Below are 21,199 nucleotides of genomic sequence, written 5' to 3' on the forward strand. Positions count from 1 at the left end.
ATTCTGCAAATGAGTTACTAATAGTCAGAAACTTTTTGAATATGATTTAAGCTAGAATACTACATACCTTCCGCAGAATCAAAGAAAAGGTTGGCAGCTTCATTGGCTAGGTCCGACGAGGTTGAGCAACTTGACTCATCGTTGGTATCTTGAAGCTCATCAGCAAAGAGCTCTAATGCCTGATTAATGGCATCCGAGTTAGTTTCGCTGATGTTGGAATTGTTGTCGGTATGCTCTTGAACATTCCCCGACGCCCCAGCCTGTTGGTCTTCTTCAGCGTCAAAGAGTTTGATCGCAGCCTTGACCATGTTTTTAAGGTTTTCTGTAGAGTTATCGGTACTGAGATTTTCTGCAGAGTTATCGGTACTGCATTCGCTGACATTGAAGTCCGCCATCTCTCCGCCACTAGAATCTAAACCTTCTGTCCCCGTTTTGAAGTACCTGGGAAGATCAAGATTGTTAGATGGAGGTGCCTTGATATCTTTGCGGGACGAAATGGAGTTTGTCGGAAGGGATAAAGTGCGCATTTTTGAATCACTGAGTTCAGATCTTTCGCCCAAGTCTCCGCCATCTCGAAGACTCTTTACATATCCCGAATGAACTGTTTTTGTGGCGACACCAAGAGTACGAACCTGCAAAACTATGAGACATCACGTCAAATCCACTTCAAAAACAATAGCATACCTGCTTGACAGTGAGTTGTGCACCCCAAGTCCACTTGGATGAAGGTGTGTTTGGGGTCGGTTCGGGCTTCGACGGCAATAATTGGGAAGCTTCGTAGAGCTTGAAAAATCCCGCAGCGCGGCGTGCGATACGGTCAACGCTGTGGCTTGACTGACCCGCGTTGGCCATCAACATGGTTTTAAACCCTTGTAGCTGGTGAAGTACGTCGTCGGCAAGAAAAGAAAGTCGGGAACATGAGTCGCATGTTGCAGAATTGGCGTTGTTGAGAAGCATGAGAATCGGTTTGATTTGAGTCGGAATAACGTTGGAAGGCACCAACGATGTTGGCTGCGATGCCTTGGCCAGATCTTCACGTTCTTTGTCCAGGCATTGCTTCAACTCACCCTCATGATACTTCATGATGTCGGGAAGATTGCTTCCATTTAAAATGTCGTTGTCGTCAGAAGGCGGAGTGTTTTTCAACCACCACGCACACATGTACGAGTTGACACGTCTGTCGAGGGCAGTACAAGGTGCTCCCGCTGCCAATAAATCAATCATACTTGGGTCGATATCCAGCGGGAGCAATTCTGTTCTAGCAACAGCCAATGTATCGCACAGAGAGCGCAGAAGGAGTGGCATTTCGATAACCTGAGATCCTGCGTAGGCGGCACCGATACACGCTAAGACAACATCCTGGTCGGAGTGCGTGATTTTCATGTGATAAGTCCGACGATCATGTGATAGAAAAAACTTACTAATTCAATCTGCAGAGTCTCCTGCATCCACTTTTTTTGACGCGCAGTAGGAGCCTTAACAATGTGTTCCAGAATCTCTCGGAATCAAGATGTTGCAAATATAGCAGTTTTTGGATCTATCTGCCCTTCTTCGACCGACGCGCATAATTGTGGTCAAAAGGATTGAACACAGTGATGACTTTGATGGCTTTGGGGTCTCCTGTACTCATGATGGATGTGGATATGATGGATGTAGATAAGAAAGATGGGTTTGGATAAGAAAAATGTGTATTTGAAATTACATTGGTTTGTAGAGGGAATTTATCCGCCTAAATAAGTAATCTCCAGCCACCGCCAAGCTATACCAAGCATCTGATTTGCAATATGCATATGCTCTCCTACCCGCACTAAGTGTCGGCTCCGACATTGTATATGTTTTCCACTTTTTACTCTGATGTATAAAAAATGCAACCGTCTATTGCATTTTGTATCGTACCAGTATTGCCTCTTCTAGCCACCTGTGATATAACGCTCGTGCCCTCAACCAATGTACTCTTTTAACTGTATAGTCGGGTAGTCGGGTCGGAAATTTATAAGTGCCCGTGATATATCATTAAAATAACTCACATTCAAGCACAGTGGCAGGATCTGCTTCCCCCGATAATGTGTTTGGGTCGGCATCAGGAGTAGCTGTTGGATCAAGTGCCCACCGCGGTCCGAATCTTTGGTGTACAGAATACCAAATCCATGACAAACGGAATTTGGTTGATCCCAGCAAATTTGGATTAAGAATTGCAGTACTTGATTTAATGTCTTCTTTTGTTAAAATGCGCAACTCCTGAAGAATTTCATCATTGGCCCCCAACTTGACAATACGAGTTCGGCAGTGTGAGTATGCCTGCGCATGCATTGAAATTTGGTCTTTTAACTCTTTTACCGCCGTTTGACCTCGTGTGCGTACCCCTTTGCGTGGACCCTTTCGGACAACTTCTTTGAACTGGAAAGACCGCTCTGCTATTAGTTCTCGGATCTGGTTAAGGTGACTTCTAGCTTTTGATATTCTGGCTTCAAGTTCATCTGATGCATAAATTTTGCTTGCAGCACCATTTGATGGTAAGCAGATTGGCTGTAGATCAATATCCTTGTTTACTGTCGGACCCGACCCAGGAGCTAGAACATCTTCTTCGTCTTCCCAGTCAATTAAAATCTGGTCAGATATGTCAATGTCTTGTCTCCCGGTAGCAACAACACCCGCTTTGGCCTGAAGTTTATTGAGTTGAACCATCAATGTTTTGAGGGAGTCTCGTAGCTTTTGAAGCTTAACACGGTCGGTGAGACCATCATGATTGACAAGCCGACGTGCACGCATCCGTATGTCCAATCTAAAATATTAAAACTTGCATTAGAATAGTTTCACTTAAGATAACTATACATACTGTTTCTCTTCAATCACTAAAGCAAACTGGATCCATGATTGTACTGGAGTCAGTGGTGTAGAAGGACAGGCACAGTCACTAGTATTGACTGTTGGAGCGGATCCAGGCCGCTTAGCGGTATAAATGTCCATTAGCTTTGGGTCTTCCAATCGATTTTTTTCTACATGTTCAATCTGCTATGTCCATAATTTGATGGCTTCAGGATCAGCAGAGTTGGTAAGATTAGAAAAACATATCCGATATTTGTCTCTTGTTTCTTCAGCTTCTAGATACCGTTGGCAAAGATACTTGGTTATTCCAAGAGCCTTTTTGTGGTTGGAATCGCATGCATGATCATCAAGTATTTCTGCTCAATGAGCTAATGTTGCCGTACGAGCTGCAGGGGATATAGCATTCAAGTCGGCCCACAATGATTCAAGAATCTCTCCGCAGACGCAGGCGGCACCAGGAATAAATGTTGGAGCATATCAGAAAAAGCACTCATCCTTGTGAGCATGGACATGGAACATACCAATTGCTCTGTCAATTTTGAGTCCATTGGGGAGATGGTCCTTAATTCGCTTGAGTAGCCAGATGATATACTAGCAGACAATATCATATATAACCATAGTGCCTTGGTCGGGATGGACACCAGTTGATGCAAGTGCAGCTAAAAATGCAAAGTCTACATTTTTCTGCTGCTCATCTTTAAAAAGATCAACTAGTGCATTTGGAGCATAGCACCCATGTTGGGCACATGCAATGCCGACAATTCCTGTGACATCGCAAGATGACTTGGACAATAATGAATTTTGAATTGCACGAAATGTATTCTCGCATGGAGCACCCTAGTATTAGTTAGTTATACTGATTGTCATAGTAGAAAAATGGTTAAACAGACTGTCAATGCCTCAATAGCAGATTTAAGAAATGCATGATACTCTGCGCGGTCGGGTATCATGCCACTACCTTCTGAAAGCCAGACATCTCGAGATGGCTTTTCTGAGCAAATATGATCAGCCTTGAAGTTTCCATCAGCCACAAATATCCATTTGTAAACTCAACGATTTGGGTCTTCTCTCCAATTGTCGGGTAAATTGACTCCAGGTTGTGGGCATGCGGGACAAAAAATTCCAAGGTCTCCTGTTCCAAAAGACAGCACAGCCCTCTCATTATGCCCTGCAAACCCCGACCATTTGAGTTTTTTCATCCACCTCCATAGTCGCGACATTCTTCGGAACTCATTGTATAGGTCCACAACACTTGAAGGAAACATTGGATTTGTCACTCGTCGGATAAGAGAGTAGAACTGATATGCCGATGCCTTGAGTTCCAGATTGGATAAACAAAAATAGTCCAGAAGCTGGGCGGAGAAAACTGTACGAATGCGGTGAAAACTTGTTGGCAATAACCGACTTGCAATGAGATCCAGAGGAAGATTGTTGGCTCCATGGCATACACAATAAACCATGGCTAGGTGGTGGACACCATTAGTATGAATTGCCCGAATATAGGCATTATTGAGTCCGTCAGTCTTTGGAGTCCCTGTCGGAATGCCTTTGTTTGCCGACTGTGGTCGGAGATATTGAGGCATGTCCCGTACATCTGCCTCTGCTTCGCTTACTTCTTCTTCATCATTACAGTCTTGAATATTGTCTAATGAATGAGGATCTTCTCGGCACCTGTTTAGGTATGCCTCAAACTCTTCATCTGTAGGGCCATTTGGATCCAAATTCTCTGGGTCTTCCTCAAGATTTTCCATCTGAATATCAATACCGTTTGTGTATTCTGTTGACTGCTCAATGGGCGCTTGTTTCCATTTCAATTGTTGTAGTTGATTTTGTTCCTCCTCGTCCTTGGTTTCTTCAATATTTTCAAGATAATTAATCTGGAAGTTCAATGAAGAACATATAGAATCTCCTATATGATGGAGTATAAGGATATAGGTACCAGTCTCCCATAGCTGAGCCGGCCGGAAGTGTGTGCCTGTCCAACATTCTACTTTGTGCAAAGGATTGACGCGGTGAGTATGCCGCATACACTTTCTGCAAATAAGGGATGGTAAGCTACAATCCTTGCACCGCCATACCGCAATCAAATTGCTATCACAACTAGAGCAAATAGGAGGTTCAGAATCCTCAGAAATATTGGGTGCTTCTTGGCTCAGTAATGCCCCTAGTAAATCGTCTACACGCAAAACAAATTCGTTAATATAGTCTCGCTGTGTCTATCCACATCATGCTGGTGAGATTACTTTGTAAAATAATAAAATATGTTCATACCTTCCAAATTTTTGGCACTACATTTTCATCATGGTGAGTTGAAGGTAGACTGTTTTCATCCTCACTAAATCCAGCATCCTCGTTGAATGTACCATGCTCCTGTTCTTCTAAACCTATTGGCTTCTTCTTATGAGGTCAATTTGTGGCACTCAAAGAAACCTTCACTAGCTCTGAAACCACCTTTCCTGCTCGCGTGGTTCTGGTTTGATTCTTGTATGTAACAGCATCTGCTGCATTAGCATCATTTTTGTGTAGTGCCTTCTTCCTGGATTTCCTGTTACTTGATGTTCGTTGAGATGGCATAATAGAAACAAGAGGAGAAATGATCCCTATCTTGGTTAGACATTGCTATATCTTAGGGTGGCTTATTCCAACTGCATAGTTTATCCTTACCTAATATGCATATTCTCTACTTGTGGGCTGGTATAAAGGGAGCAGGGTTCTTGACGGTATTTTTTACCATTCATTCTTCCCCCACATTTATTGGTTTTAGGGCAAATCTGATTGTTGCAACCCAAGCCTGAACATATTCACAAGGTTAGTCTGTTTTTGTGCTATTTGACTATGTGAAGAACTTACTGCATGAATATTTTACATATTCTATTTGATATAGCATGGCCAGTACTGAAAATCCTGTACTCGAAGACATTTTTCAAACCCATGATAGATTAGTAAGGGTGTACGATCGTCAAGAGCGTGAAATAATTGAAAAATACAAAGATAATTACACCAAAGCTACAACTAATCTTGATCGTAAGCAGGTGGTTTGTGAAATACTACCTGCTCTTTTCAATCACTGGAGTAAAAGTAGGACTGTAAGCCATAGTAGAGATTTTATGCAGGAGGAGGCAAAGGTACGTGCATTGGCTGTGGTTGGAATAATTTACTTTTATTGAGACAAGTGTTGGGCCCGACCATACAACAGGTATAATAACAATCTTGGTTATAGCTTAGTCGGAACTAATATTGTATATTATAGAAACTACTGGCTTGGATTCGAAATAATTGGAGAGGAGAGCGACTTACGAAGGCGGCTACAATGGGCAAAAAATTGAAGTGTACAACTGTACTCTGGTATAATAGAAGAGAGGAGGTCTACAAGGAAATTGCCAGTATTCTAGGAATAGAATCAGCAGGAGTCGGGACACCAGGCATTTTTGAAAACCGCATGAAAGCAATGAGTAACATTATTTCCCGAATGTCCGACCGTGAAAAAAGACAGCTTGATGTGGAAGCATCAAATTATGCATCGGTGGTTTATTCCGATGAGGACAAGCGCAAGTAAGTGTTTAATTGAAATACAAGATCAATCTACTACTTAATTCTTGTTTAGAAAAGCAAAGAAGTATGCTTTTAAGAAGCTAGATGAGGCAGCAAATCAACAATGGGCAGAAATGGGATTAATGAGTATCACATTTGTTTGTCAAATTAATGAATCTGGCCAACTATTAGTCCAAGTGTGCGTTTTCAATTACAAGTCCACTTTCTAGTTGCTCATTTTATGATTCCGACCATCTCCGACTGATGTAATATCCGACTCCGACTGATTGAATAACTCCGACAAACTTTATGACTCCGACACTCTCTGACTTGTATAGTCATGATCAAGTAGCCAGCATTATTGGAGTTTGCTCAACTTTATTTGAAGAGCAAAAGCCAGATGAAGTCACACAAATGAAGCGGTTGATCAGTACTTATGTCCGTGGATTATTAAATGCTAAAGAAAGAGCAACATCTGGAACGCAAATAATGGCAAAATTGGACTTATTTATACTTGATCAAGATGCCGATGGATTCCCAATCTTACCTCAAGACTTTGATGTCTCCAAGGTCAATAGAAAAGATTTAGAGTCTCTGCTCCGCCTTTATCTTGGTCAAAACTATAGTAAGCATAAGACTTTTGAGTTCAATTGGTGTGCTAAATTTGTAATAGAACTTGCAACATACGGTCGCACTTTGCAAACTCCTTACAAGGCTATTGAACTTAATCAATCCAAATTTATCTCTCCTGAGTACTTACCGCCCCGCTTCAAGCTAAAGCGGCCCCGATTTCTTGATCTTGAAGACTTGCGCAAGTTATTTACACATCTCCGATCACGTCAAGAAACATTTCCTCTCAGTCAAGTATTTCGCTTTCGCAAAGTTAAAAAGGGGAGAAAAGGAGATGACCTGGAAGATACATGGTATCCTGATGAGACTCGCAACATTGATGCAGAAAGGAACAAATGTCGGCCTCCACCACCAAAAAAACCTAAAAAATCCAAGACAGCTCCGATGCGGATCGAGGAGATGGAGGGTGCATCGAGTTTGATCACATTTGATTCCACTCAGGAAGCTATGCCAACTGGGACTGCAACACCACCTGGTAATACAATTTTAGATTCCATGATTGACCCAGCTTTACGGAGTGAATCCACTGCCAGTCATAATGTTCTTCCGGATCCAAAGGCTACTACTAGTATACAAATTCCTTCTGCTGAAAATTCTCAACCCCAACCCCAACCCCGACCTCGTAAACCACCTACCACCCCGGCTGAGATTGCACAGCATCAACAAAACCTTCAAGATTTGGATAATGCATGGCGGATTTCCAATGAGCTTCTTGGATTGCAGTTGCCAACTTCAATTGAACCTGCTCCTGCGCACGCACCTGCATCCGCACCCGCACCCGCACCCGCACCACCTGCACCCACACCCGCACATGCACACACACACATACACACACCTGCACATGCACCCGCATACGCACCCGCACATGCACACACACCCGCACACGCACCACCCGCACCTGCACACACACCCGCACACGCACCACCCGCACCTGCACCTGCACCCGCACATGCACATGCACATGCACATGCACATGCACCCACATCCACATCCACATCCACACCCATACCCACACCCGCCCCTCTGGCAAATAGAAGAAAAAGAAAGGAAGTAGAGGAAACATTGATTATTGAGGGTAAAAGGACCCGCCGCCCTTGAGAGAGAACTAGTTAGTTTTTTGCTATATCAATTAGAGTACTTCTTTTCAAGTAGAAGTTTAGTTATAATAACTTTCATATTTCACACTTCAAAAACTCTTGCAAATCCTCAATATTATACAAGAACAAAAAACATAATATATTGAGAGAAAAAAAAATATTTTTAAGAAAAACAAAAACCCCGCCCTACAAGGCATTGGCATCTACAGAGGGTGGCGGGGGCGACAACGGAAGTGCTGGTGGTGTGGTGGGTGGCTGAGGGGGAGTAAAATCAACCGGGGGATTGAGAGAAGAAGCACCTTTAGCACCATCGACATTTTCCACATTTTCCGTTCCGACGGCCTGAACTCCGTGATCCGCAGCAGGATTGGCGTTGTTGTCAGTGGTGTGATCGGCAGTGAGATCTATGACGGCATGATTGGTGTTGTGGTCAGAAGCGGGATCGACGTTGTTGTCGGACGCGGGATTGGTGTTCTTGTCGGAAGCGGAATTGGCGTCATCGTCGGAGTCGGAATTGGTGTGATTGTCGGAAACGGGGTCAATAGCAGAATCGGGATGGTAGTTTGCAGAGGTGCCTGCCTTGTCATCTGAAGACAAGTCCATCGGAATTGAACCATCCGTCGGACCATCCTCAGCGGCACTCTCCATGTCTTCCACAAACTCCTCAGAAAGATACGCACCATCACTATTCATCTGATGCATCTGTATCTCGTCAATGCGGCCTTCAAGAAAGAGAAGGGTATCGTTGGTCCTATCAAGGGAGTCGGAAAGATGCTTGACCTCTGCCTTCATCTTTCTCATCCCAGCCTCCCACTTTGCTCCAAACGCCGACTGACAATCGACTGCGGCATTTCGATGTCTGCTAACTCGCTCGCATAGGTTGTCGTAACTGCGCTTGAGTGAGGTATATGATGCTTTCAAATTGTAAAGCTCCTCCTGAAGATCTTCATTAGTTGTTCTCAGAATGGCCAAGTCGACCTGAGTTGTGCAACCCATGATTTCCAACTCATTAATCCGCTTTGCAAAGTCGGCAATAGTTGGAATGTCGGTGATGTCAGAGTCTTGCAATTGATGTGGAGGAGTAGCCCTCTGAACTGTTGTTGAGGGTGCAGGAGTAGGTGTGGATTTTGAAGGGGTGGGTTTTGAAGGAGCAATATTTGATGGACCGGCTTTCAAAGAAGCGGGCTTTGCAGGAGCGGGGGTTTCAGAGCCAGAGCTAATCTCAAGATAATCAACTTCAAAAATATGAATTTCAATGTACAGATGAGATAAAACTTAATTGAACACACCCGATTCCGACGGTTTGGTTGTTTTCTGTATCTCAGTACCAGATTTTTCCTCCTCTGAGGCGTCATCAGTGTCTACCACATCTGCAATAAATGAATAAAAATGAATATTCAAGAATAGAACAATTAGATAGCACATACATTGTTGAGACTTCACCTGTTTTTTGGGTGGCATGGCCTCCTCGTTGGAGTGAGTAACAGGTTCCGACTGCTTGCCCTTTGGTCCCCGTTTTGATGCTTTTGCCGCAGAAGCCTTGTTAGCCCAACGACTTTTGGAAACCAACGTACCTCCCCATGTGCAACCCTTCTTGTGCTTGCTGCAAAAGGTACAAGCACGTTTTCCTGTGTTGGTGATAATCTCCTGGCACTCCTTGTTGTTATTTTTGAGGCATCGATTGCACTTTGTGGCTGGAGCCGTCGGAGTTGCTGCCTTGACCGACCTTTTGCGCTTTACCCCTGTCTCCACCCCCGACTCCTCGTTCTCCGATGACTCCTCGTATTTGGAGCCCGATTTTGGTGGTTGAGGAGGACCTTCTTTAAGCATTCTTTGCAGCTTCAACGCCCTAAACTTGTTTTCAGGGCTATCGGGGCGGTCAAAGTGTGCCATTGCAACCTCGTGAGCAAATAAACCAACTGACTTTGTTGGAAAGCTTTCCTTTGATGCCTGTTCTTTCGGGACCCGGGGTTTTGACTTTTGATTTGGTTTGTTGGCATGCGAAGGAGCATGGCGGGATGAAGATTCGGGATTGGGATGGACGGGATGGGACGACGAAGTGGAACGGTTGGAAGTAGCCAGTTCTAGTAAATATAGAAGTTTTTTAAGAATATTATATACACAACAACAAAGGTACATACCTGCAAGAGCTCTTGAAGCATGGTTTGGCTTCAAGAGCACATTAGACAGTGCTACTGAGTCAAAGAAGACCACCACTAAGTTAATACAAATTTAATTTTCAATAATGAGAACAACACTCACAGACTGTAGCCTCAGAGGGCGTCAACTTAATCGCAGCAGCTTGGGTGGACACAGTTCCAGCAACAGTACTATTGGTGGGATTGAGGGCCTTTCGATCCCGACCAGAACTGGACTCCGTGGGTCCCCAATGTGCAACAACGGCAGGTGGGTACTTGCGCCCTAGAGACGAAGTCGACTCAATGTCTGACACCTGACTTGCAGGTGCCTTGCGAGTTGGGGCCGACTGCGACATGTCGGAAGTACAAGTCGGGGCCGACTGCACAGGAGCACGAGTCGGGGCCGACTGCAAAACATCGGGAGCACGATGGGGCAATCCATTCGACGTTGGGGTCGGAGTTGCCTCAACGGCATTGGAAGCAATCGAGGTGGAGGTTGCCATTGCACTGGCAACCTCCAATTTTGCCAGCGCATCGCGATGCTTGGGGACAAAGGTGGTGTCGTCAAAGTCGCCCGCGGCGTTGGATTTCTTGTAATCCACAACAACCAACCACAGAAACTGTCTGAATTCCTTAAAAATCTCAGGATGTGTCTGGGCCTTTTTGACACGTAAGACCTCCCTCTGCACCAGGAATTTAGTAATGTATTGCATGAAAAAAAAAAATTCAACGGGCGCACCATGACCTCGTTCAACTTCCTCATCATCTTTTTTACCTCCCCCCTCTTCACTGCATCCTTGATATCGGCGTCGAGTTGTGCGAGAGCGGCACGAAGAGATTTGGCGGTGCTGATTTTGAAGGCCATTTCGTATGTATATGCGAGCTTGAAGATGCAAGCTTGTAGCGAGCTGGTAGTAGTGGTGGTAGTGGGAAAAAGGAAAGGTAAGAAATGGACAGTGAACCCCCTGTGCTCGATATCGGCTACCTACACAATCACATGATCGTTGAAATTAAATTGGTGGCACGCGTGTCGGATTGATCGCGTAGATGGATAGCAAAGCTTGGTATTCTTGTCCGACAAATATAAATAGGCTTAAGAATCCGGTGAGTTGCCCATTTGCTATCCTCAAATTTTCCCCAGATATGAGTGTCCAGAATTCATCACCAAACATTCCGGAAGGCTACGTTGCTATTGATGGCCCGGACAACATCAAGTATGTTGTCCCCCGCTTCATGATCTCCTCATTGGAGAATGATTTGGCAGCCTTGGGTGCTAAAAAGGATGCCAATGTTGTTACTGCCGACCTGACTCGAGTAAGTCCAATCTAAATATGACTGATTCATGATTAACATCCTATTCTAGAAGAATAATTCTAAACAATCGGACGCGTATGTCACCTTGTCAGGTATTTTGCGAGTGCCCCCCGAAAATGTGAGTCGATTCTAGTCATGTATACTCTGGGAACTAAAATGGGCTTTAGTCTTTGACCGATAATGAGATGCTCACACTTCATGCCGAGGTGTGTGCTTTGCAGAAGAGTCTTGGCATTTTGTATCAGGATGCCGCGCATTGGCTCTATATGGCGGAGGTTGCAAAATTGAAGGTGGCGGACGGGGATAGGAGATATCATGCATACATGGATCGATGCATGACCAAAACTCTCATCAAGTTGGAAGAAAGGCATACCTTTCGTGAAGATCTTAGAAAGTAATGGGCTAGTTTACTGTAGCAATTTTTGATATGAATAAATTTTATGTGTCCGACCTAATGTGCACATTAATTGAGTGTATGACCACATTCACACTTGTACCCACACTCGCACTTGCACCCAAACCCAAACTCGCACCCACACCCGCACCCATACCCACTCGCACTCGCACCCGCACCCGCACCCACACCCACACCCGAACTCGCACCCGCTGTTAGAATCACTCAATCAGGTGATGACGGAAAAGATACAGTCAGGACTGGAATTGAACCAGTGACTCCCGGCTATATATGCCAATGCTCTACCACTGAGCTACATGACCCATGGGTAGATAGAGAGTTATATGTCAACACACCCCCTGAACTCGATATCTAGCCTGTAGTGACTAAGAAGTCCAGACTCCCATAGGGTTTCCGCCCTTGCATGCCCGGTTAGAGGCAAATGCAAGCCAACAGGTTTGCTGCTACCATGTTAGAATCACTCAATCAGGTGATGACGGAAAAGATACGGTCAGGACTGGAATTGAACCAGTGACTCCCGGCTATATATGCCAATGCTCTACCACTGAGCTACATGACCCATGGGTAGATAGAGAGTTATATGTCAACACCCGCACCCACACCCAAACCCGAACTCGCACCCGCACTCGCACCCGCACCCAAACCCGAACTCGCACCCACACCCCACCCGCACCCACTCGGACTTGCACCCGCTCGCACTTGCACCCGCATCTGCACTAACACCCACACCAAGTCAAACTTCTGCTCCTCCGACACTGTGCAAATTCCACTAAGTTGAACATTTATTGATACACCCGACCCGCCCATGTGACGGGTACTAGACCTCTCCATATTCAAGAATTGCGCAAAGTATAGTACAATGTAAACTACTGTGTATAGTTATGTGATATTCAGTGTATGAATGAATTTATTGAATCCATATTATACGATACATTATACCAGTCCACTGTACCATGTTATACAGTACTATGTAGTGTTAGTATGTGGACCTTTGCGCTGCAGTTGTGGGCGAGGACAGGGGAGAAATGAATGTCAAGCTTCTGCCAACGCGCACTGTACTTTTGGATAAAGTCGCATATTGCAATGTGTTCCAGAGACTCTTCAGGCTCGCTTGAAGCCACCAGTGAGTCTCTCTCCTTGATTTTCAAGGTGAGAGGTAGGTTTACTGCTCTTTTCACCCAATTCTCCAAGAATTCGATGTGCCGTGTCTTCTCTGTGTCGGACTTGGATACGGATATGTAGACTGTTGTCCAAAATTGGGAGTTGTTGAGTATAATTTCACGCCAATTCCTACAAACGAGTGCAAGATCCAGCAGTGTGTGTAGTTCTGCGAATATCGGGGGAAACGGATCCTCGAGGGATATACTATTCTCCAAAGCCAGGAGAAATATATTAATCCAAATTTCAGTAGGAATGGTCCTCACTAGCTTGATGCTTTTAGCGGAAGGCGTCATATACGGAAGACGGCCGCCGCAACCTGAAGGTACAGAGGTTTTCCTCTGCTTGGGCCCACCCAGTTTCGCTGTCATAGGAATGAACGATGATGAGGGGATGACAGTTCCGGAATAGAGAGTAAGATCGCCTTTATGTACTTGTTTCTAAGTTCACGATGTCAAATGTCTCCACAAGTCCCGTCATACCAGCCGAAAACAATGAGTCATTCCGCCCTAGTAGCGGGGTGAATGTTTATAGTTTAAATTTCGCAGATCCTTACAAGGTACAACTGATTCTATGGGCGCATCAATCAAAAAAAGTACTTCCCTGTGCTCCAAGGCGCTCAAAATAAGTCTTCCATTATGCTAGTGACTCAATGATGTGAACGTCTGTGATAGTATATTTAGGCGCCCATAACGGCCCACAAAGTTCGGTGCGCATACAGACGTTTTGCAGCCTCTCTAGACTTGCATCACGGTGATCGTATATAGCTGTCAGACACCCTGCTTAGTCCATAACATATGCCCCAAGCCCAGGGCTGGAGGGTTTGTATGCATGAGTCATACAAAAAGCATCATTTGATCCACAGCTACCACAGAGTTTGCCCGCTGTCAATGTGTGAAAAATGCAGCCCATGGAGTAATTTGTAACACTTCTCTCAGTCTGAACACAGCAGTGACACTCAAACCGGTAAATTAAAAGAACGAATTAAGAAACGATATGTTTCTTAATGACGGACAGCATATATACAGCAAAAACGGTACAGTGTAGTAAAGCTTTAAGCTTACACAAGTACTAGTTTAAGTTTTTATCTCACTGCCTTGTTTTTCTTTTTTTTGGCGACAGTCGCTGATATCTATGACCCCAACAGCAATGGCAACTCTCCCGCCGGCTAGGCGTAAATGTTATAAGAGCATACCAGTACCACCTGTGATATACATTTGACGGCACATAGCTTTTTTGTGACTGCACATATGGTTATTCTGAATTTCAATCTCGTGTGTATTAAATTCAATGCACTGTACGCATTCCGATAGGGGGGACCGCACAAGAATCGCATTAAACCTGTGGGGAAGGTAAGGGCCTTTTTGATATAACCAAACACCCCAATGACCGACTACATACTATTGGCCAAGCTTGAAGGTCCAATCGTAGTAATCACGTAACCTATTACCCTCTTCCCAGTCTAACTGCTCTACGGAAACATTGGAGTTGTCCCCTCGAACGATTGTCCACCATGTTGTCTGGGAAACATTCGGACCACCCATCGCGCTGAGATTGTGCCTAAGGACGTCCATGTACTGTAATGCAGGTATCTCCTTTGAGAAGGAGAGAGCCAACGACTCTTCTGCGTATGCCGGGTCCGTCATAGTCGCCTCGTATTCCTCAATAACGATTGAAAGGTAACGTATTGGGATCGACGAAATTGCCGCCGGGATCTCGTAACACTGTTAGAAAAATACAGGTTACCAAATGGGTTATCATCATAAAAATCAAAAAGGGCGCTCACAATCAGCCTCCAGTCATCGTATGAGCTGGAGTGTATAACGATGCTCAGATAAGTTAAGGAGGAAAGGTGTTCGGAAAGCCCTTTCCACCAAGATATGGGTTTCTCTTCATTTATCATGAAGTGAAAGCTTTGGAGCTGCAGTGCCATACTGGGTACTGCGAATGGGAAGGTGTCAACCTCATCGCGACTGCTCCAAGGATACGATATTACCACCCGGCGCATGCTTTCCGGATATCTGTTGCATCTCAAAACTTCGTAGACGTCCTTGTACCACCCTTGAATCGACGCCAAATTGGGGAACGCAACTGGGTCTCTCGGAACTCCACTGGAGTATACGTGAATGAACTCGGCATAATCTAAACAAAGAGTTTGTAGCATAGGAAATGCACACGCCAGAGATTCCACAGTGGTCGAACAATTGCCAATTGTGAGTTTGGTCACCAAAGGAAACGCAACTCCAGAACAGCCGCTCGAACGATCGTGATTAATGTTGTGATTCGCCAGGAAACCCATGAGATTAAGAGCGACAAGACACAGTTCCTTTAGAGTATGGCTGTGTTTGGCTAACAACTTACCTATTCCATCGTCCTCGGAGACAGTTGTGAGCTCTTCGCTATACTCATACGATCCTGCAATTTTCAACTCGCGGAGGGAACTACCGGTAGTCTCCACATTACCCGTTAGGTCGCAGAAGGAAAGGGATGTTTGAGACCCTACTCCCCACAAAGTGAGAGATGTAAGTGAGGAGAGGCTTCCCAGAATGTGGCCAAAACTTGGGGAGTGCGTAACAATGTCGTCTGTGTTTCCTTTCACAGTGAAAGATCGAAGATTAGGCATAAGCATAAGGGCCTGCGTCAGCATGGGAGCCCATGACGATAGTCGGTATATCTCGTTCGTTGTAAGTAAATACACGCCATCGTGAAGCACGCGCCTTTTAAAAGCAGGTGACTCCACGAATTCCAGCTCGAATACATGTTTACCCGGATCCATGAACGACTCTGGTCCATTGTCGAGTATAAAGTTCAAGAATCCGACAACTTGCATGGGGCTTCTGTCCAGGCATACCGAGTGCAGCAAATGAGGCAATGCAAGCCTACGAAGCGAGTAGGAGACTCGGGAAATGATGGAGATTGTGTAAATTGGACAGCACTGGATGATGGTATCCAGAACGTCTTCGACTAGGACTTCCATATCTGGTAATGGTGTACGAAATTCTGTAAGTCAGTGCAATTTATAATGGGTGTTGTTCACGCTCAAATAACTTACTGAGGTATGCTTCACAGGTCGTCGTAGTGGGAGGGTCGAAAGGACTGCCGAACCCGATTCCACTTACAATCATCGTTTAAAAGAAAATTTGAATCCAGTTCCCACGTGTCATGAATCTTGGAGAGATATCAGGTAGTAAGTGAAGAAAGAGAGGAGCCTACGGGCACCTTCAACACCTCGGCGTCGGGCCCGAAGCCTGAACTCTGAAGATTGAAAAGGCGAAGGAATTGACATGCAATTGGTGGGTATTTTGAGAGGTGCTAATCACTGCCACTCGGCCGCATATGAGCATTCATCTAATCGTAGTAAGGTCAGTTTAAGTTACGCGGAGATAACAAACTGTAGTCTGATACCCATCCGTTTGACATCCTACAGCGCGCAATCCCATCCCGCTCATCAAGAACATCGACGCTTTTAGTACGAGTTGGCTCGCTAGTCAGTCGGGTCACCCGTCTTAGGATTACACATCGTCACGGTTGTGGTCATGTTCAAACTTCAAGTTGCGTTTGGCATTTGGACTTCGAAAAGGTGATTAGTCAGCTGGGTATATTTTTTTGCGGCAATTTTGACTCCGATTTTGTACTCCGCCGGAGTTCTCCTGATCATCTTGATTCTTGAGGACGTTCATTTAATCTACAGTTTTGTGCGACGCTGAAATCCTTCTAGGCATCACAAAAATTTCAATTTAATAAGATGCGTTTTTACTTCTATATAATTTCGTGTTACAAAAGTCTACAGGGTGCAACTGAGCAGCCAACAATAGAGCAATCAGTTCAAAGTTCCGAGCCTAGAGGTAACACTGCGGACGATGACCACTGAAGTGAACAAACAACAACCATGGCCCACAGTGTAATTACCCATGAGCGTAGAGTATTCTCCCTGATAGTATGGCAATCATGGGTAGAAAATCATGTATATTTACGCTACAAATTATTGGAGTGGTATTCAACAGCTTTCTAAAAATTTGCTCCGGATTCGGTGTCCAACTGCTTTTACACTGTCAACGTTCGTAAACGGTACAGTGACATTATATCCACAGTGTAAGCAACTCATGTAGTCGAGGGTTGGGTCCTAAATTAAGCCAAAAACGCGCAACCAAGAAATTGCCGATGACGCCGATCGGCGCTCGTCAATAAAATGCTTATCGTAAACGATGTCTAAATTAACAGTGCAAATTGGTCTGCCGCTACACCTCGTCAGCTGAAGCCGTGATACTCCAAGTCAAAATGTGAGAGCTCAATTATCAATCATACCGTTGTATAAGCTCACGAAGCACAGATACCATAATCATGACCTTTTATTTGGAGAAAAATCAGTATAAAAAGCGCCAGGAGCGATTCTCAGAATCGACCACCAAAACACCACATCCTGCTAGCTTGAATCTACTGCTCAATCTACTATCTTTCACTCATGTCTTTTTTTACACCAATCCCTGAACCAGAATCCAGGCTCGCCCACTACCGTCTCTTGTCTCCCAAAGCCGGCGTCCATGTCTCTCCATCCAACTCGGCGCTATGAGCATTGGAGAGTCCACATGGCAAGGATATATGGGAGCCATGAACAAAGAGTCCAGCATGAAGCTGCTTGATGCTTACTACGACGCTGGAGGAAACTTCATTGACACCGCTAATCTCTAGTTCGTAGCTCCCGCTGTTTATCCAGGCAGAGCTAACCACGACGCGTGTTTTTTTAGTCAGGATGGCACTTCCGAAGAAATAATTGGGGAATGGGCTGAAAAGCGTGGAATCCGGGATCGTCTTTTCATAGCCACGAAGGTACAATATAAAACTGGCGAGCACACTGATGGCTCACAAAAGGGACTCCTCTTTCTTTTTAGTATGCCCACAACTTTCACTTGATGAAGAGGGAGGAGCCGCATAGAATCCTTTTCGCGGGCGGAAACGCCAAGTCGCTTCATACCTCAATAAAGGGTTCCCTCGAGAGACTTCGAACCGACTATATTGACCTTCTGTATGTCCACTGGTGGGACTACGACACTAGCGTTGAAGAAGTCATGCAGTCACTCCACACGCTCATCCTCCAACGCAAAGTTCTCTACCTCGTAAGTGACCCCAAATAATGGTGTATGCACCGCAGAACTCATAGTTCCATAACAGGGAATATCTGATGCGCCGGCGTGGGTTGTCTCTATGGCGAATCAGTACGCCAAAGACCATGCACTTACGCCGTTCTCAGTCTATCAAGGAGCATGGAACGTATTGGACCGCTCTTTCGAGCGCGAAATCATACCCATGGCCAGAGCACAAGGTAGGGACTGCCAAAATGCTTGATAAACAAATCTCGCTGACAATGATGGATACATAGGTATGGCTCTTGCCCCATGGAATGTCCTATGCGGGGGTAGAATTCGGTCTGACGCAGAAGAGGAGAGACGGGCAGCAACCAACGAGAACGGACGGGGTGGTGCTGCTTGGCGACGTACTGAAAAAGAGACGCTGATGAGCCAAGTTTTGGAAAAAGTAGCCGCTGAAGTCGGGGCCAAACATATCACTTCTGGTGCGTCTCGCTGCATAGAAACTAGGGCGCAAAAGATGACATGTACCATGAACAGTGGCAATTGCATACGTGATGCAGAAGACAACACACGTGTTCCCAATCATCGGAGGTCGTAAAGTGGAGCACTTACTTCAGAATATCGAGGCCCTTGATATTTCACTCTCGGACGAGCACATTTCTTGGATAGAAAATGTTGTCCAGTTCGACCCAGGTTTTCCAACGAATCTAATTGTAAGTCATTGTCGTGATATGGACCGTGGATACGCTGAACAGATCATGCCAGGGAAACGGAGTAACATACAATGGATTATGGTTGTCGAGTGGAAAGCTGGATAAAATTCGAATAGAGCCAATCCGTCCAAAGCCAAGAAGTACTGGAAACGAAAAAGTATGAAAAATTCAGCCAGTGCCACAAGGCAACCGAATTACGACTAGCGTGTGCTAGCGCGACAGCAGAGAAGAGAATGGACAACTGTATCCTGGACATTGGGTGGATATTGGATGTAATTGAAGCAGTGCAGAGAGTCTTACGAGTTCGATTGAATATACAAATGCTATTTGGCGCTATTAGGATTCGGTGGACCCAGGCCAAAAAAAAAGTCTGGACGTTATCCAAAAATGGAAGGGATCAAGACAAGCAAATAAAGCCAAAGAACGCGTCGAATAAATATTTAAATTAGATCACTCAGACTTTTTTCACGGATCCTTTTTCACCCCCTTTTTTCGTCCTTCAAAGCTTCAAAATGGTTGCTCTTGTTCAACGCCCTGCACCTTCCTTCAAGGCTGAGGCCGTCGTTGAGGGTCTCTTTGTCGATGTTTCTTTGGAACAATACCTTGGTCAATGGTACGTTGGGGCACCGCATGTTACTCAAGCATTGCTGCTGACTGTTGACGTGGTGTAGGGTTGTACTCTTGTTTTACCCAATGTGCGTTATCACAGAACATTAGATGTATCATAGAATAGCGGCTGATGTCTTTCACCAGGGACTTCACCTTTGTCTGCCCAACGTAAGTTTTTTCAACGTGGCATACGAACCGAATAAGAGCTGACAACTCCACAGCGAAATCCTCGCTTTCAACGATGCCCTTCCTCAATTCAAGGCGCTCAACACCACCGTTTTGGGAATCTCAACCGACTCCAAGTTCTCCCACTTCGCCTGGTCCACACAGACCCGCAAGGAGGGTGGCCTCGGCCCTGAACTCCACCTTCCCCTCGTCGCCGACCGGAACATGAAGATTTCGCGCGACTACGGCGTCCTCATCGAAGACGAAGGCATTGCTCTCCGTGGTCTCTTCATCATCGACCCCAAAGGTACCCTTAGACAGATCACCGTCAACGATCTCCCTGTCGGCCGTTCTGTCGATGAAACCATCCGTCTCATCAAGGCCTTCCAATTCACGGTATGCCCTCCGCTTTCTTTATTCTACCATGTTTCTTACATGTAATCAGGACACCCATGGTGAAGTTTGCCCCGCCAACTGGGTCGAGGGCTCCAAGACTATCAAGGCCGACCCTCACGCCAAACTCGAGTACTTCACCACCATCAACGGGGCTACCAACGGCCATACCAACGGAGAAGTCAACGGTTCTTCCAAGAAACGAACACGTGTAGAGTAAATCTAAGCGTCTGCTACCCAATCATACCCTATATCTTGGAACAATATCTTGCTTTTATAACCCCTAGCATCGCTCCAGGGCTGTAATGTCCCAACTCTACTTTGTCGTATAATCAATTACCTGCATTTTTCTTGTACATATCCTGTTTACTTATTTTCTACGCAATGCATCATTACTCGGCACACCACCGGTCCACGGACTGGTGTTATCAAAAAAAATTTGAGGTCGTGACTCGGTCGTGACTAAAAATATCATTATAAATCACATAGCCCCTTTAATTTAAAAAAGTGATCCGCTCGGATGATTTGGCATCGTGCCGATTGCGATGATCTCAACTTCAACGAACTTGAATGTATGTATGTATCCGATAACTAAACGATATCTCAAAGACCATTGTTATACACCCGTAAATTACGGCTGTATAGCTGTAAGACGTATTATACGGCTACGGTGAGAAGCCTTACTCAAATGTTAGATATTCATTTTGACAACTTTTTGATACACCATCGTCAACAAGTAATGCCTGCTACCGACCTTGCCCTCATTTACGACACAACCACCGTCAAAAAACGAGGAGGCTTATGCAGCTCTGGCCAAAGAGTTCAAAGCAAACATAGAGGATGTTCGTTTAGCTATGCTCAGCACGATAAAAATGCTCTCCCTCCGACAGGAAATGTTCGATCTGATTCGATACCTCAAAGCCGGGAGCAAGGTTTATGCCATGTCAAATCTGTCTGAATACTCGTGGACCATAGTCCGAAATGCAGGAGTTGATCAGTGGGAGATCTTTGATGATGTGTTCATATCAGGTTCTGTTGAATATCGTAAGCCTGAGACGCCGTTCTATAAACACGTCTTTCGGGAGACGCTTCCCGTACCTTTGGGATCAGGCCTGTCCTTTAC

The 21,199-nt window shown here is 45.2% G+C and overlaps 7 protein-coding genes and 2 non-coding genes across 9 annotated transcripts; 3 read left to right on the top strand and 6 right to left on the bottom strand.

The window, feature by feature from the left end:
• Positions 1-2,013: 2,013 nt before the first annotated feature.
• On the bottom strand, positions 2,014-2,967 carry JR316_0012113 (uncharacterized protein; the record flags this gene model as incomplete). Its single annotated transcript, XM_047897750.1, has 2 exons — positions 2,014-2,782; positions 2,837-2,967. 2 exons carry the CDS (start codon positions 2,965-2,967, stop codon positions 2,014-2,016), a joined length of 900 nt encoding a protein of 299 aa, XP_047742639.1.
• A 450-nt stretch (positions 2,968-3,417) lies between these two features.
• Positions 3,418-4,853, bottom strand: JR316_0012114 (uncharacterized protein; the record flags this gene model as incomplete). Its single annotated transcript, XM_047897751.1, has 4 exons — positions 3,418-3,590; positions 3,639-3,663; positions 3,717-3,817; positions 4,232-4,853. 4 exons carry the CDS (start codon positions 4,851-4,853, stop codon positions 3,418-3,420), a joined length of 921 nt encoding a protein of 306 aa, XP_047742640.1.
• Positions 4,854-8,270: 3,417 nt separating this feature from the next.
• On the bottom strand, positions 8,271-11,087 carry JR316_0012115 (uncharacterized protein; the record flags this gene model as incomplete). The annotated part of the gene is made up of 6 exons (XM_047897752.1): positions 8,271-9,319; positions 9,374-9,454; positions 9,512-10,168; positions 10,226-10,300; positions 10,347-10,905; positions 10,962-11,087. 6 exons carry the CDS (start codon positions 11,085-11,087, stop codon positions 8,271-8,273), a joined length of 2,547 nt encoding a protein of 848 aa, XP_047742641.1.
• A 278-nt stretch (positions 11,088-11,365) lies between these two features.
• Positions 11,366-11,934, top strand: JR316_0012116 (uncharacterized protein; the record flags this gene model as incomplete). The annotated part of the gene is made up of 3 exons (XM_047897753.1): positions 11,366-11,536; positions 11,586-11,654; positions 11,704-11,934. The coding sequence occupies 3 exons, from the start codon at positions 11,366-11,368 to the stop codon at positions 11,932-11,934; spliced, it is 471 nt and encodes a 156-aa protein (XP_047742642.1).
• A 247-nt stretch (positions 11,935-12,181) lies between these two features.
• JR316_0012117 lies at positions 12,182-12,253 on the bottom strand. Its single transcript has one exon. It is a non-coding gene; the product is annotated as a tRNA-Tyr (tRNA).
• A 185-nt stretch (positions 12,254-12,438) lies between these two features.
• On the bottom strand, positions 12,439-12,510 carry JR316_0012118. The gene has a single exon. It is a non-coding gene; the product is annotated as a tRNA-Tyr (tRNA).
• Positions 12,511-14,509: 1,999 nt separating this feature from the next.
• JR316_0012119 (uncharacterized protein) lies at positions 14,510-16,234 on the bottom strand (the record flags this gene model as incomplete). The annotated part of the gene is made up of 3 exons (XM_047897754.1): positions 14,510-14,833; positions 14,896-16,088; positions 16,162-16,234. The coding sequence occupies 3 exons, from the start codon at positions 16,232-16,234 to the stop codon at positions 14,510-14,512; spliced, it is 1,590 nt and encodes a 529-aa protein (XP_047742643.1).
• A 1,441-nt stretch (positions 16,235-17,675) lies between these two features.
• Positions 17,676-19,072, top strand: JR316_0012120 (Aryl-alcohol dehydrogenase [NADP(+)]; the record flags this gene model as incomplete). Its single annotated transcript, XM_047897755.1, has 7 exons — positions 17,676-17,797; positions 17,855-17,936; positions 17,999-18,223; positions 18,279-18,429; positions 18,487-18,678; positions 18,734-18,909; positions 18,962-19,072. The coding sequence occupies 7 exons, from the start codon at positions 17,676-17,678 to the stop codon at positions 19,070-19,072; spliced, it is 1,059 nt and encodes a 352-aa protein (XP_047742644.1).
• Positions 19,073-19,421: 349 nt separating this feature from the next.
• Positions 19,422-20,296, top strand: JR316_0012121 (Peroxiredoxin-2; the record flags this gene model as incomplete). Its single annotated transcript, XM_047897756.1, has 5 exons — positions 19,422-19,522; positions 19,581-19,604; positions 19,663-19,686; positions 19,740-20,079; positions 20,129-20,296. 5 exons carry the CDS (start codon positions 19,422-19,424, stop codon positions 20,294-20,296), a joined length of 657 nt encoding a protein of 218 aa, XP_047742645.1.
• Positions 20,297-21,199: the final 903 nt, after the last annotated feature.

This window comes from Psilocybe cubensis, chromosome 12, assembly GCF_017499595.1.
Source record: "Psilocybe cubensis strain MGC-MH-2018 chromosome 12, whole genome shotgun sequence".
In the NCBI taxonomy this organism is placed as follows: domain Eukaryota; kingdom Fungi; phylum Basidiomycota; class Agaricomycetes; order Agaricales; family Agrocybaceae; genus Psilocybe; species Psilocybe cubensis.